This window comes from Scleropages formosus, chromosome 11 (genome assembly GCF_900964775.1).
Source record: "Scleropages formosus chromosome 11, fSclFor1.1, whole genome shotgun sequence".
Classification (NCBI taxonomy): Eukaryota; Metazoa; Chordata; class Actinopteri; order Osteoglossiformes; family Osteoglossidae; genus Scleropages; species Scleropages formosus.
Window position 1 is genome coordinate 20,082,691 of NC_041816.1, and position 17,425 is coordinate 20,100,115.

The 17,425-nt window shown below is 40.7% G+C and overlaps 1 protein-coding gene and 1 pseudogene across 1 annotated transcript; one reads left to right on the forward strand and one right to left on the reverse strand.

The window, feature by feature from the left end:
• Positions 1-696: 696 nt before the first annotated feature.
• On the forward strand, positions 697-8,999 carry pex16 (peroxisomal biogenesis factor 16). Its single transcript, XM_018763411.2, has 11 exons — positions 697-923; positions 2,775-2,810; positions 3,065-3,141; positions 4,351-4,484; positions 4,607-4,707; positions 5,442-5,519; positions 5,605-5,751; positions 6,483-6,555; positions 6,653-6,772; positions 7,310-7,374; positions 8,073-8,999. Exons 1-11 carry the CDS (start codon positions 797-799, stop codon positions 8,129-8,131), a joined length of 1,017 nt encoding a protein of 338 aa, XP_018618927.2. The 5' UTR covers positions 697-796; the 3' UTR covers positions 8,132-8,999.
• Positions 9,000-11,468: 2,469 nt separating this feature from the next.
• Positions 11,469-16,285, reverse strand: LOC108941020 (high choriolytic enzyme 1-like; annotated as a pseudogene).
• Positions 16,286-17,425: the final 1,140 nt, after the last annotated feature.

Here is a 17,425-nt window from a genome sequence, read left to right on the forward strand (position 1 = left end):
TTATTTATTTATTTAGCAGACACTTTTCTCCAAAGTGACTTCCAATGAACACTATGTAGTGTTATCAGTCCACACACCTTATTCACTCTGGTGACTTACACTGCTAGATATATATTACTTACAATGGGTCACTCATTCATACATCAGTGAAAGACACTCTCTCTGTCACTCACACACTATGGGGGAACCTGAACAGCATTTCTTTGAACTGTGGGAGGAAACCAGAGCACCCTGAAAAAACCTATACAGACACTGGGAGAACATACAAACTCCAAACAGACTGAGTGGGGATCAAACCCACATCCTCTCACATCACCCAGGTGCCGTGAGACAGCAGCGCTACTCGCTGCCCAGACCAAAAATATTAGGAGCAGTAATTTATAGACCGACAAAGCTTAAACTACACTTGAATGCTGGGGAAAAACGTTGGGGGCAAACAAACGATGCAAAACGGTTCAGGGGTTTTGAGGAATGCATATTTAAAGTAGAGGAGGACAGCAATTTTTGTTCCCACTTGACTGCCAAGTGCTTTTCAATTTGTCTTCCCATTCAACCGTGATAATTGGGGTTAGTTTCGAAGTGTAAGCACCTCTTTTAGAGGTTTTATGGTAGCCGGAAGTCGTGATATTTCATTAGGAACTATTGTACAAGATTTACGGTAGTAGGAAGGGGATACGCTATGTTTCCGGAAGAGAATGTTAGGCGGAAGTGTTTTTCGAATGGGCATGTGTTTGTACTCCGGTTTGATTTTCGGCAGTTAGCTATTAGAGAGGTTAGTTTTCTTTAGTGGAGAACGATGTCTGTGGAAAGCATTGAGAAGCTGATTCGTCTCTACCAGCGGTACGAGGACTGTGTAAGGAAGAACCCAGCGAGCGCGGCTCAGCTGGAGAGCGCAGTGAGGACCCTGTCGTACCTCATCGCGGGTGAGGAAAACCAAAGCGAAACCAAAACCAAATCCTAAATAGAACAGCAAGCATTTTTTTTTTTTTTTTTAGGGATTTTTTAAGGATTTTGTACGTTATGTTAGTACGCTTAATTGAAGGCAGCAGACAGTACAACAGCAAAAACAAACAAGCACTGTGTCTGACTGTGTCCTGAGATACGTAATAAAAATATTTGTGAGAATGATACACACAGAGAGAGAATGAGAGATTTACTAACCAAGTGAATGTAAAATAGTACAGTTATTCACTTGATTATTTTTATTTTTTTTTTTACTCATTCATTCATTGTGAAATAATTATTAATTGTAAAATGCAATGACTTGCCAACTTGCAAAAATTTTACTCCTCCATTGTCAGTTGTGTGTGCAGTGCAGGAACACGGTGGTTTATATATCCTATCAAGGCAGCGTGGTGGTGACCCAGGATACACCCTGGGCGATGTGCCAGTCCATTGCAAGACAGTCACACATACTACTCGTACACATTTACAGTTATTTATTTAGCAGATGCTTTTGTCCAAAGCGACGTGCATCTGCCATCTCAGCAAAAGTACAATATGTGCATTGCATTAAGAGAAAGAGACAAAGCTGCAGACATGTGACTCAAGTAAATCTAGTTTATTGCCTGCCAGTTGCTGCACCGACCGAGGTTTTATCGTTCAAGTTGGTGCAAAACACAGGATAGACAAATCCTGATACCCTCCTACCAATTTTTTTTTTTTTTTTTTTTTAAATAATATTATAAGACACACAAGCATGCAAAAACAATGCCGGAGTAGTGGCTGAATAAAGGCTTTATTTGGTGATGCTTATGAAGCTACGGTGCATGAACATTTACATCGTACGTGAGCTGGAGAGATCTTGGGCGAAATGGGTCCAGAAAAGTAGAGTTTTCAGACCCTTCTTGAATGTAGACGGAGTTTCCGCAGTTCTGAGTGAAAGGGGGAGTTCATTCCACCACAACGGAGCCAGAACCAAGAACCTCCTCACTTTCGTGCACGGGACCACCAAGCGAGTAGACGAGCGAAGGGGTCTAGCTGGGGTATAGCGGTTGATTAAGACCTGTAAATAGCTGGGAGCAGTTCTCACATACACTAAGGACAGCTTAGAACTACGAGTCTAGCAGAAAAATGTGTCTCTGGACTGGTGGAAGAAACTGGAGTCCCCACTCAAACAGAGGGAGAATGAACCTCACAATTGCTGAGCCTGATTCAAATCCACTGCCTAGGAGCTGTGAGGCACCAGCACTATCCATGGTACCATAGTGTTGCCGAACACCTATTTCTGGTTTTTGGGACTTTAAATTTTCAGTTAAAATGCATCCCTTTCTTGGTATCTGTGGGATGAAAGTATCTAACAGTGAGATGGGCTCACAAATAAGGAATGACTTACCTGCCCAACAGTTTGCATGGGCATGGTCTGTATTGGCATCTTCATGTTACTGTGTTCCTCTGCAGTTATGTCTCCAGTCTTTGAAACGCAGGTACTTGTCCTAAATAAATAATATGGGTTATACCTTAAATGAAATAATTTCTTAAAAGGCTCTTACAGTTCAGTGTCGTCCAGTTGTTGTAGTTACTGTCAAAGTAAAAAAACTGCTGTCCATGCCACTTAGAGAGCTATACATACAAACTGGTTTATCTTAATTTATCTGTATGTATCCTGTTCCGTTTGCATTTTCAGCCCCTTCGCTTATCCATGCTAGGAAACATTTCAGCAAAAATGGAAGCTGTCTGAATCAGGTTAGGTAAAGGTAGTTAATACTTGCAATTAATCTCTTAAATCATGTTGTTTGTTTTTGTTTGTTTCTTTTTTTTTAATAAATCTGCAGGGCGGTTTACGGATTCTCATGAACTTTCAGAGCTTGGTAAGATTTACATCAGTGTTTAAAATTGTGCAGTGCTACTTGATGTGCGTTTTAATAAGCATATAACATTTACTTCACCACGTCAGTCATAACTAATGCATAGCCTTCCAATGAAATACCAGCTGACCTTCCAAAATGTCCTTGCACAATGAGCTTCTGTATATTGACCTCAACTAAAGATGTATAAAATGCCCTGCTGCCCCTGAGTAAATTGCAGAGCTGTGATTTACACCTGACACTGCTCTGTCCTTTAGTGTACTCTGCCTCCAATCTACTAGTGCTGCTGAATGATGGGATCCTTCGCAAAGGACTGTGCCGGACCCATCCCATGGTGAGTTCAGTGGTTCACTGTGTGGACTCTGTAACTACTAGAGCAAAATAGGGGCAACTTGTAGCATAGTGGTTAGAACTGCTGCCTTTGGACCTAAAGGTCACAGGTTTGAATCCCATCTGCATCTATTATACCCTTGAGCAAGGTACTAGCCCTAAATTTGCTTCAGTAAAATTACCCAGCCGTATAAATGGGGAAATAATTGTAGGTAGCGCCACATTGTAAGTTGCTTTCGGGGGAAAAAAGCATCAGCTAAATGAATAAATTTAAATTTGTTTGAATCCTGTTTAACTTGAAAGTGGGTGTGGCAAATAATCTAATTACATATTTTTGTCTTTGGCACTTCAGGGTTCTTTACTATTCTTTTTTACCATGTAGGTTCTGTGCCATTACTTTTTCTTTCCACAGATAGGCCTACAGGGTTTTAAATGAGAGGAGCTGTGTGGAATACTGTCAGCAGTTGGTTCCCCAAGCTGCAGTAGTGGGCCTGACTGGTCAAGGACATCTAGCCGTAACCTTTCATTGACATTGCTTCTTGGCATATGAGAGTTGTTTCTCCCAAGAACACAATGCTGGCATTTAAATCTACAGATGTTCAGAATATCTGCAGGTTTTAATTTCCCCCCTAGAGAATTGGAAGTAAAATGCACAGCTTGACAACATGGTAACAGTGTGAGAGTTTAAGAGAGCAGTGCTTGCTTTCTGCAAACGTCATTCATAGCTTGAGCTCAAAGATTGAACTTCAAAGGTCAATCTTTTGCCTAGCAATAGTTATGCAGACCTTTGGCTCAAAGCTCTTTCATTCCTTTCTGTGACTGGGCACAGAGCTCTGGAAAGATTTTAGCATCCAGTTTAACATATTGAAATTTTGCGGAGTTCAAGAGCTCTGAACTTTGTCAAGGTTGCTGCTGCTGCTGGATAGGTCACTTATTGAAATTTTTTGACTTGCAGCGTAAAAGTAAAAAAAAGTTTTCAAAAAAGTGAACATGAAATACAGAACTCAAAGTTTTGGACAAATGTAGTTTCTCAGCCCAAAACAGTGCAGTTTTATAAATAATATTCAGCTGCTTCCAATTATAAGACATAATTGACTTAATTGACATAAAAGATTAGTCTCTATATTACGGTGCTAAAACGTTGGCATGTTTTAAAGGGACAGCGTGAGGAATTCCTCGAATGTTTACCCTGGTGGCATATGTCTTTCTGCAGCCTTTGTCTCAGCAAAAACTGCTCACCTGGCTGACAGTACTGGAGTACGTGGAGGTTTTCACTGAGATGGGAGCCAACAAACTTTGGGGTGACGGGGGCCGCTGGCTTGTCATCGTTCTTATCCAGATTGCAAAGTAAGATCCTCAGAGCAGCACACTTATACTTAATTTGTCAGACTAGTAGAAACTGAATCATTTTACTGGGAACAATGTCATCAAACATCCGTGATGGTTGCATTTCTCTTCTCTTGTTCCAGAGCAATTTTTCGCATCCTGCTTCTGTTCTGGTATAAGTCTGGCATCCAGACGTCTCCTCCTATCATCCCCTTGGACAGGGACACACAGCTCAGTAAGAGAGGTGAGAGCCAAGGTGCTGATTCAGCATACAGGAACTGCAGGCACGCACCAGCATACGCTGCTGGTTAGCGTCTCTATAAGCTGTAAATTACTGAGAAGTAAAATACAAAACAGTGGTGCACTCAGTGTTTCTGCATTGTTCTGAGCTTTGATTTAGAAGCAGGACTACGGATTTACTTAGGCAAACAAGTAAAACACCTTTGTTGTGCAAAAGATTCTAATCTGAGAAATAAATATTAGATTATCTTATTGTTTTTAGACCGTTTGTTGAAAAGGATCAGCTAAATGAATACTAAGCAACTAATCAATATGACTTCATTTAACAAGCAACTAGTGAAAATGTACTTAAATGTGCTTCATAAAATAAATATTAATATTTAACAGCAGTGTCTGAAAGCACTGTACAGTACTTTGAGAATGGTATATTGGCTATAACTATAAATCTGTTCATAGTGCCTGCTTTGAAATAATTACGATAATAAAAGAGCAAAAGAAAAAATACCCCAAAAAAATCACAGCACTTAAAAATTATCATAGAGCAACAACAAAATTCATCCATGATTTACAACTTCTTATTCAATTCAGGCTTGTGGTGGTAGCAGGGGGTGCAAGGCTGGGCACGCTCTGAACTGGACACCAGTTTATTGCACGGCAGTCACACGGTGAAGGCCATGATGTGTTGGATGCCTGCTGCTGGTTCTCTTTGCAATTGTACTGGATGGTATGTTTCTGCAGAGGAGGAGAATGAAGTTGAGGAAGATATTTCTTTTGTGGGCCAGCGATCTGGAAGGGTGATGCGACCCTTGGGCAGGGGTGAGCTTACCCAAATCCACAATTTCTCTACAAGAGTGCAGTGGGGTAATGTCCTGTTGCACAGATACCTCTCTCTGTGTTCCAGCTCCGTCACTGCACACTCGCCTGTGGGGAGCCCCCCAGCTGGTCAAGAGACGGAGCCACGAAGAGGACGTTCACCAGCCCCCAACCCCGCTGGGTCTGCAGGAGACCATTGCAGAGTCTCTGTACATTGCAAGACCCCTGGTGCACTGTATCCATCTGTCCTTTATATGTTCATGATTTCAAATTTTCAATCTTCTGCCTGCTTCGTATGGAATTTTTTTGGATCGTTCACTTTCGGGTTCATTCTTTCTGTGTTTGTAGGAGTCACTTTTCAGTTCAGTTTTCAGTCTTCTTTGTCCATAAATTGCTGTTAACACTCTGTCATAATGAAGTTCAGCTTATGTAGTACAAGTTGACTTTTTTAGATGATGAAGCAGGTACTCCCAGCTCTTCTAAGGTCTCTGATTCTGGTGCACATTAAAAGAGACTGAATTCATCTGAACAAGGTTTGCACAGAGCAAATGCAGTCGTAGCTCTCTCTCCTTTCAGGTTTGGAAACCCTACCTATTACAGGTAATAGGCAGTAAGAGAGACCTAAAGTAGCCATATAAAGTGATGTTAAACTTTCCAATAAGGTCTCCTCTTTCAGAAGATATACAGAGCAGAGATTATAGGAATTTGGAAAAAATGTTCCCTCCCCCTCCAGCCTATGCCCTGTGTTGCCGAGTTAGGCTCTGGCTCGCTGCGACCCAACTCGAGACAAGCGGCTTCAGCCTGTGTTTGTGTATGCGTGTGTCCGTGTCTGTGTCTATAAAGAAAAGAAAGTCAGATTGATAAGGCTGTGTGAGTAAGTGCTCTGATGACCAAGGATACCTCATTTAATATGTCTTTGTTGTGCTTTCAAATGTAAAATATGTTTTCCTTAAGTTCTTGTCACAGTACTCTTCTTGGGGATTTGTGGAAGACAGTCATGGAAGCCATGGCTCATCTCTGGGATTCTGGAGGTAACAAGGTAAAGGGATACTTCTCTCTGTTTAATTCACATTTCAGTTTAATGTCTATTTTCTTAAGATTTTTTTATTACTTTTACTTTTTTATTTTGTCTGCAGTTTCGGTCTGATGAATGATACCAAGTCTCTGAACCGACGGGAAAAAGCTGAGATGCGACGGAGAGCATTCTTGCTGCTCTACTACCTGCTCAGATCGCCTTTCTATGACCGATATTCAGAGTAAGTCCTCAGGCTGCGGAGCATGTCGATTTTGAGTTCACAGGGGTATTCTGAGCAGTATGGAGTTGATCATCTGAAAAATAAAGTTTTGGAAGCTGCAGTGTGTCACAAACACAAGAGACCATTATCTGCCGTGGCTCAGCTTAACAGAGGTGTCTTGAGAGGTAATGGTGGATGTAGATTACCACAGCTGAATGGGAATCCGCATTGTCTGTGATTAAGGCCAAGTCAGCTGTGGAAACGCTGTTTTCTCAAAGGCAAGAGCCAGGAGCCCTTGAAGTTTACAGCTATACAGTCCAGTAAGAAATTCAGAGCAAGAGAAAAAGTGCATCCTTATTGTAAATCCTGCATCGGACTGTGGAGCTCAGCAAGTTTTGCTTTTGTAAAGACAAAAATGTGCGAGGGGTTTAAACACTAATAGTGTGGTTGTGACAAATACAGTGTTGGGCAGCACAGTGCGGGCTATGAATCGGTCAGTAGTTTCCACATTTTTCCACATTGCTTGGAGTCTAACCAGCAACGCTATTTGTTCCACAGGACAAAGATTTTGTTCCTACTGCGGTTTTTGGCAGACTACATCCCAGGTGTTGGGTTAGTCGCACGTACGTATCAGTCCACGGCGCTGCGCTGTTTCAGCTCTTTAACAGGAACTTTGTGCACATTTACGGAGGAAACCGCTTTAGCCTCTGACAGTTACCACTTGAACTTTACAAAGTGTAGTAACTGATACATTTGTTGTCAATACCAGTTCTTTTTAACCCACAATCCTTTCCCCTAATTTTGTGCTTCGTGACAATACTGAGATGGAAGCACTTAGCTAATATCTCTAAAACTAAAGCATCACATGGCATAGTGCAAAAAGATGGTGAGTTCATATGAATTTATTTTTATATCGCAGTCTTCTCAGCAAAGTGGTACGGAGTGCTGAGCATTACAGCCCATACGGTTGATACATGACTGACCATGAAAAGAAAGCAAAAGAGCAAGAAAGCACAGAAAGTTGTTCGCTCTTGTTCTTTTATAAAATACAGTCTCTCTCAGATGAGGAAAAAGGAGAAAAAACTCCTGGATTTGGGCAGATTGGGAGAGAAATAAAGTTGTGGGCGGTCAAGTACAGTAGCTGACTGCCCCCTGTGCTCATTTGAACATGTATTACAATGAGCTTGTGTTGAGTGGCCCTTAGATATATTAGTAAAAATATTCACCCATTTACATGGCTTCAATGTTGCTTATAAATTAAGAACTAAATGATGCTGTATTCTGAGGTGGTGGTGTTTTTTTTTTTTTTTTATGTCCTCAGGTCCGCTGATGGAATATTTGCCTATATGGCAGAAGATCTATTTTTACAACTGGGGCTGATGGTGACAATATGCGAAGGATCTATATGATATGATTTCAATAACAGGAACTCTGTAGAGCGGAAACAAAAGAAGACAAATTGCTGTAATTCAACTCATGCCTGTGTCAGGTTTTTAGAAGGTATCTTTACATCAATTTAGCAGATATTCTTAGAGACATTGTGCTTTTTGTTTACGTGGGCAGCTCCTCCACCTTCCCACTTTCGGTGTCTTCTTCGAGTGATCCTTTTTCATATGAGTAGGAAAGATAGATGTACATTTAAGGTTTTGTGGGATTTTACAGATCTTATTTGATACAATGAATTGTTTTAAGTGCTTTTCCTTTTGTCACATGTTTAATTAGACTTAACATCTGTACATAAGGGCCTACCTTTCACAGATATCCTCTGCCTTGGGAAATGCCCTGTTACACCAGTGGGTGGTGAATAAGCTACTGTGTTTCTGTGCAGGGTTGATGGCAGAGTTAATCATAACAAGACAATTATTCTCTGTAAACAAATCAACTGTGCATTACTCTGGAATCAGACTCTATCAAAGTTATCAGATATTGTCACTTTGTGTTCCCCTTTGGCTCCAAGGTCACTTATAGTGGGTAGATGTGCATATGGCAGACATCATTACCAGTCGAACGAAAACTCTTTACAGAGGATGCCTTTCCTAATGGGCATTTATACCCTAGCAGGAGCTCACATTAAAATTCTAATGAGACATTTCCATAGGGTCATAGGACTAATTGAAACCAGCTGGATATTTATGGAAATTGGGTATTTTTTTCACTGTGTGAAAAGTGCTTAATTGCCTTTGTTAATGCTGATCCCAAGAAAATAGAAAATGTGAATGCCACAAATGTGTCAAGCATAGCCTGAAGAGCCAAGACTGTTGTTGTGGAATCTCTTCATGAGAATGTGTAATTGATTTTTATATATTACCTCTAGGTATTGTCAATAAATCTCTAAACAATAGTAAGAGGTCCATTATTGATTTATAGTTTGTCTGTTTTCATGACTTCTTGTGTTTTTTAGGTTAGAATTAATATTCAGATGCTACTGCTGACTACCACTCATACAGAGGAGACTTCATATAGAGGCTTTTAGTGGACAACTCATACCATATTGAAATGCATCTCTTTAGGCTACGGCAGAAATCATCAGCACAGGATTAAGTGCTGTACTTTAATTGGACATATTTAAATAAACACATTTCAAAGACACTAAAACATAAATACTGTAATGTAACTAAATATTTCCAGTATTCTTAGAGTGATTCTGCATTGAAGTGACAAAGTACACACTAATAGGACCTGAAGGGGGGGTGGGGGAGCTTGCACATGTCTTTGTCTGGGAGAAGACTGACACCTAGTGGCCAAACTGCAGACATTTATGTGCCCAGTTTTGGTCAGTAGTTGCAGGTATGAACATCACCTCACAATATTACAATTCCAGAAATCACATTGCTTACTGTGTAAACCACACAACAAAAAAACAGAACAACTATGTCAATGCTTCATACCTGAAGGGTTTTTAATTCAATTTTCTTATACCTAAGAGCAATTTAATAAATATATTTAAAATTAAATATCAGTCAGTCGTTTATCTGTTATTTGCACAGTTACGCAGGGTACACCGGGCATTGAAATGCTTGTGACGAGGCTCACGTTAGACGTGAACACACATGAACAAACACATATTTATAAAATAATACATGTGGATGCTTGTCAAATTCCCTGCATCCTAAGATAATTATATTAAACAGTATCATATCAAGCAAAACTTTCAAAAGTTATTTGACCCTTGCTAAACAGTTTTACATACAGTATCAGTTGGAGTTGAATGTCATTCCACTATTGGCTAATAATAAATCTCTGCATCCAGTTGTTATATGTGAAGCAACAAAGGTTATAAGTCACAAAAAACACAGAACTGCCAGAGAGCAGGCACACGCCACGCCACGCCACTACCTCTATGAATATGTAAAATAAAATTGCAAGTCAAGGTCAATGTAACAAAACACATCAGATTCTGCAAAGTAACGCAGTCCAATATAAAACGGTGAGATGAGTAATTCCTTTCACTAATAACAAATACAAACTGCCAGAGCGGTACAGTACTGCTTTTACTGACTGACATGCACCTTTATTGTGATTACAGACATATGATGTGTTGCATTAAGTCTCACACCCACACCCATAGAAAGTATCCCAATACAAGTACTGCTTCACACAGAGGCGCGATGCAGACCGGAAAAGACCACATTAAGACACCGACGCCTCTCCAGAAGCAACTCCTGTCACTCTTCTTCTCTGTACAGCATGAGCTCCTGGAATCAGAAGAGAAAAAATGAGTATATGTTTGAAATACACAATTTGTTCTGTCAAATCATATGTACTGCACTAGATAGGAAACAGCAGTAAGTGAATCCTACCCAACAGTATAAGTTTATTGTTTGTAAAATATTTATGTTTAGTGTACAGACAATATATGTATGAAATTGACAAAAATTAAATGAGAATCACATTTACTCATTTCACTGACACTTTTCTCCAAAGCGACTTGCGATGTTAAACTGCCTAAGATTATTTACCCCGTTATACAGCTGCGTAATTTTACTGGAACAATTTAAGGTAAGTACCTTGCTCAAGGGTACTACAGCTGGAGGTGGGGTTCAGTCCTGTGACCTCTGGGGCCAAAGCCAGCAGCTCTAACCACTACCGTACCTGCTGTCCGTAGTTGTAATAATTTGTCTCAATAACCTTTATAGGTTTAACTTAACATGTTACTAAAAATCACTGAATACACACACACATTTTCTGAACCGCTTGTCCCATACGGGGTCGCGGGGAGCCGGAGCCTAACCCGGCAACTCAGGGCGTAAGGCTGGAGGGGGAGGGGACACACCCAGGATGGGACGCCAGTCCGTCGCAAGGCACCCCAAGCGGGACTCGAACCCCAGACCCACCGGAGAGCAGGACCCGGTCCAACGCACTGCACCACCACGCAAAATCACTGAAAAATCAGTCTCTAAATAATTATTAAAATTTCAATTATGCTGCATAACAATCTGATATATACAGTACTCAAGATATTTTTCACAGGTATTTATGGTGTTCGGTGGACGTCGGACACTGGAGTTACAGTATTTAAGGAATATTCACAATCCGTTCTGCTGTAGAGGTTCTCACATGCAAATTGTGGCTGATATGGGAATATTATAAAGGTTCTGATTTATTAATAGGCTTTGTGCTCTCTTTGCACCGGTGGAGTCAAACCCTTGCCCAGCATAGTTAATAAGACACAAGAGTAAAAAAAATTGTAATAAAAAAAACTCACAGCACTCACCTTCTAACACTTGTACAGCCTTTTGACCCTCAGGATGTCATTGGCGCTCATCTGCGTGGCCATTCCGATTTCCACGTTGCTGTTCGGGATCGGCACCATGGTTGGCTGGTTATTCTTGGAGAAAGCATACCTGCAGACAAATAAAGGTGACATTTAGTGATTGTTTACATCCTAGGGCTGTAATTGTGTTTGGAAACTGCAGAGATGGATGAATGAGGAGATTTCCCGGAGCAGTATGATTAATCACACTCAGTGAGGTTTGCTTTAAGGGCTCAAAGGACGCCGAGGACGGTGTTACACACTGAATCGAAGTGTGACTGTTGCTGACCTGTGGTACTGCATGACGGAGTTGTAGTCGTAAGGAGTGTCCAGGTTCTTTGTCTGGATCCTGTTGAAATTGTGCTCCATACCTGGAAAAACACACACACACACACACACACAATTAATGACCTCACTGCCATCGTACAATTTATCTGTATTTAGAAGGCTCTTCCTGTACCATCTTGGGGCAAAAATACCTCTGTTAATGTCTGCCAGGGCAAGTAAATAATCATTTGTTTTATTTCAGCGCAAGTTGTGTCAGGAGCCTTCTTATTAAAACAAAAGTTTACTAACATACTTTGTTATATAAACGTCATATATACACATTCATTATATATATATATATATACACTTTATTATACTTACATTATACCTCATTATGTATATACTAGAATAATGTTAATATGTAATATACACACACACACCATCTGAACCACTTGTCCCATATGGGGTCGCGGAGAGCCGGAGCCTAACCCAGCAACACAGGGCGTAAGGCTGGAAGAGGAGGGGACACACCCAGGACGGGACTCCAGTCCATCGCAAGGCACCCCAAGCGAGACTTGAACCCCAGACCCACCAGAGAGCAGGACCCAGTTCAACCCACTGTGCTACTGCACCACCACACCCCCTTATGTAATACATAAGACATATAATTGTATAATGAAATACGTTGTATTAATTGTAATTGTATTAATGTAGTAATTCCCAGGAACAGCTAGTAGTGTAGTGGTTAGAGCTACTGCACTGGATCTGAAGGTTGTAGGTTTAATTCCCACCTCCAGCTGTAGTACCTTTCAGCAAGGTACTTATCCTAAAAATTGCTCAGTTGTAGAAATGGGTAAATAATTGTTAATACTTTAATATTGTAAGTCGCTTTGGAGAAAAGCATCAACTAAATGAATGTATGTATTGAAATTGGGCTCCATCCTTGAAAAAGACAATTAATCCATTAGGATACTGTATATGATTTTATTTACATATCAAATAATTAACAAAAATTTAAAAAAAACAATGAACAATCTTGCCTTATGAAAGAGATCAAAACCAGACAGGTGAGAGAAGCACCTGGTGTTGTGCAGGGCACACGGATGTGGTTGTCGCAATCACTGCGAGTCTGCTCGTGGTTGAAGCCCAGGGCGTGGAGCAGCTCATGCTGGACTGTACCATGGTAGATGCAGCCCTGGCGGCTCAGAGACACCACTTGGCCATTGCTCAGGCTGCCGACGTAGGATTAACACCTGCAAACAGTTACGATGACTGCGTTGCGTTTGTGAGCTTAAATGGGAAAACAACATTTTAATGAGAGAAACTTGTGTTTGATTCAATTTCCTCAGCGCGAACAATAAAATTGCCCATCCGTTGTGTTCCGGTAAATAATACAAAATTGCAGTTATTCTAGTTATAGGCCCTATAAACTAAATGAGTAGTATGTCAACACTTGCTGATGCTCATTTCCTTTCCAAATGTCTCAAAATTAATGAGGATTTATGCAGATCATTAACTCTGAATGTGGGACTGGAATGAATGATACCTCCAAACTCTCTCACACTCACACACACACACACTTTCTGAACCGCTTGTCCCATATGGGGTCGCGGGGAGCCGGAGCCTAACCTGGCAGCTCAGGGCGGAGGGGACACACCCAGGACGGGACGCCAGTCCATCGCAAGGCACCCCAAGCAGGACTTGAACCCCAAACCCACTGGAGAGCAGGACCTGGTCCAACCCACTGCACCACCATGCCCCCCCCTCCAAAATGAAAAGTAAAAATTAAAATTGAAACAACGTATCTCACATGAACATATAGACAGTGATCATAATGATCTTTTTTTTTTTTTGTGCTGTATAAAGCTATTCCTACAAGTCACTTTGGACAAAGGCCTAAAATAAACAAGCAAACGAATAAACGAATTGTGTATTTTTTTCTTTTTCTCTCTTTCTCTAAGGTGTTGAAATTAAAACACGCAAGGCACATATACCCATTAAGAGACTGGATTAGTCCCGCTCGTTTGAGCGCCGCTTGAACCGGATGCAGATGGAGGCGGAAAATGACTCCAGCGCGCGCTGGATGACGGACAGCTCTAGGGATGCTGTCGGATGCGTGTTTAACGAAGGAAGCAGAGGCACGAAGATTTTATTATATCCGAGTGCTTCTATCTGTGACTTAGAGAGACTGATGTCCGTAACACAAGAACGCACCGAAACATTTAGAAACACAAAAGCAATTATACAGTGCTGCTGGAAAGTATGTGAATCCCTTGCATCCCTTAATTTTACCACAAAATGGTTATTTAATGAGAAGCAGTGTTTCTCGTGTCACATAATATGTGTGTAATGACCGGTTTCATATTTTGATTTAAAGGAAATCATGCGTTTTGTTGAAAAACAGTAGGAGTGCAGGCGCAAAAATAAGTGAAGCCCAAGGTGCATCGGTTAAACCAAGAAGGTAAGCAGAATCGGGTGTGTAAATCAATCATTTATTCATTTTATACATTTGATTTAATTTAGGCTTTGTAAGTATTTGTATTTTCTAGAAGTATCTTGTATTTTGTTCAAGAATAATGTGGCACGCAGCCCTGTGGGTTTAGATGGGGCGAAGAAGGACGTGAAGGCAGCATTCATGATGAACAATTTATTAGAACACCAGCACCAGGGAAATAATGCTCTTGGTCTGAGGACCCCCCTTTTCCTTTAGGACCTGCATTTACAACCAGCCCCCCCCCTAGCACCTCCAGGCTCTCTCCCAACACACTGGCAGCCACAGTCAACCCACCATTTCCCCCCAACATGCCCCCAGTGGTTACACACGCTATTTACAGATTTCCCAGAATGCAACTATTTACACAAAACCAGTAACGCGGGTTGTTACAATAATGACCATCCCTATAAAGTTCACACACACCATCTGAAATTGCTTGTCCTATATAGGAGTCACAGGGAGCCAGAGCCTAACCCAGCAACACAGGGCGAAAGGCTGGATGGGGACAGGACACCAGTCTGTCGCAAGGCACCCCCAGCGGAGCTCGAACCCAAGACCCACTAGAGAGCAGGACCCAGTCCAACCCACTGCACCACTGTGCCACTGCACCCCTGTGAGTTCATATACATTCAAGCAGAATTGTATGAATATATTGATGCATACTGATATACACGGTAAATATAAATTCTATTACACTGAGATTGTTGAAATATATTTATAACATGATTGTACTTGTTTCACTGTTTTCAGAAGCACTCACAGTAATGGTTGGCAATGACGTATGGCATGTAAACTTTCCCATCGGAGTATTTGGGCCAGAGGCAGCCACGAGAGGTGCAGGGATCAGCGTTCCTCTGGGCACTAACGGCAACGTCCCCCACAACTGTAGGCCCATCACCGCCACACACTTGTAGCAAAAGAGCAGGGACTGGTGTCACTGTCATTTTTCTGTGCTTATGACCATATCAAGTGAGATTTACATAAATAAGCACCTAGGAAAACAATATTTCAGTAATATTAAAATTTGTCACCACAGATTTATGCAGCATTATTTTTTAAGGCTTCAAGTAGGTGTGCTGATGCATTCATTTTATTAATAATAAAGAGAAACCCACACACATTCTGGTTTGCCCTCTCAAGTAACACCGATACAGGGATATTATCCCCCTTGATAATTTCAGCTGCTGGGAAAAGATAATTTAGTTTACAGAAAAAAACAGATCAAATTTCATTTAATTATCATCATTCATTGGCATCATTTATTCAATGGCTTAATCAGTTCAAATCACACACACACACACACACACACACACACACACACACACACATTAATTTATTTAAATGACATAAATCCATTTTTAATGTGCTTACATGACTTTGGGCAGAACACAAAGATTGTAAAAAAAAAAATGTTAGAACATGTTAACAGATGTTGAGAAAGTGTATCCCCCATTAAAAGTACAAACTGTATATCCTGTTGTGTTTGTAAATTCACAAAAATATCCTTATTTACATGTTATTAATAATATCTCACTAACTATCAATAATGCTTGTTCAATGCAGGTTTGTGGAAACCTTGGACAGGTCTGTTGCAGGGCAATCACATGCACACACACACACACACACACACTCTGCAGACTTTTAGACACTCTGAGACCCAGTTCAGTCTGAATCGTATAACTTTTTTGGCCGTGAGAGGAAACCAGAGTACCTAGCATCCAAACTCCACACATTCCAACTGTACAGGGATGGACCCCTTGCCTGATCACACAGCCTGGGTCCTTTGAGGGACCTGCACTCCCTGCTGCGTCACCATGCCCCCTATTAATGTTAACCAAACCTTTGGTGTTCAGTCTGTTGTTCTTCAGTGTTAGCAGGGCACTCAGACCAAAAGTTTCTGCTCTACCTAGTTGAGTTTCAAAACGGAGAAGGTAGCGACAGCAGGGTTTTACTTAACCTCCTGTGCCCAGACAGAGGACACCAGAAGGACAGCGAGGAGACTCACAGCAAAAGCAGTCATTGCAGCCAAAGACCTAGAGGGTTACAAGCAGGAGTCACCATGTTGCCAACAGCAAGCAAGAAATGTGATCCATTCGTTGGTTCGAAACAGGACATGAAAACTTTTCTAAAGGAAGCAGCGATTGACATTTACCCCCAAGTGTTTGAAGAGAAAGAAAGGGCAAAATTTCCCTGTGAAAATCTGGTTCATATATTGTGCCTGGGACTAAGTGACTACAGTGGTGTTCAGATATAGAGCTGCAGTTAATAATCTGCTCTGAATGTTTATTTTTTTTTCTTTTTCTTCTATTGGAAAGATATATTATCTGAACAAAAAAAATACACACACACACACACGGAGTTTTCCAGTGATAAACCTTGAAATTTGCATGGCTTACCATGCATCCAGTGTAACGTGATGTAATGATACATAAATGTGTGTGTAACTTTGCTAGGGCTTAAGAGATATCTTTGAAAAAAGTACTGAGCTAAAAGCTGAACTGACACTAACATGGAACATGTCAAAGCAGTTAAAAAGTATTTTTAGAAAACTGTGATTGGAGAGTTAAAGGAAACATTATTGTAATGTATGTTTAATGTGTGTTTTGTATTCAAATCAATACATTTTGTTTAGTTATATTTGGAAATCACCACTGGTTTAGAAGAAATGAAACAGATAAAAAAGTATCTGATAGACCACAAAGGAGAAATATCATATATGGAGAGTATTGACATTCTTTTTAACCCAGCAAATCAATGACAGGTGAGAATGTGTCTTTCTGTTGATATCTAACGGAACTCCAATAAAACCCACTGTGACATTCAGTCAGTAAATGTTTTCATATCTATATGGGCAATGTAATGTAATCTACAGTGGAGGTCTTAAGACACATGGAGTGTCGAAAAAAATGAAATGTTTTAGCTAAGATTAAGGGCTCAGGTTTTTATCCAGATTTTAAATTTTATTCCCTTACATACCGAGACAATTTTATATATTTACCATGGTATAAGTGTTTGAAAAGCAGTTTGCCTTACAGTGTGAAATGGCAGTAACTCCTGGACTCTTTTCTGTGCTTTCTTTTACACCCAGTATATCAGTGTGTTGCTTAACACTTGTATTTAAGACTTAGGTAAGGCTTCTTTTGAAAACATTAGAATGGGA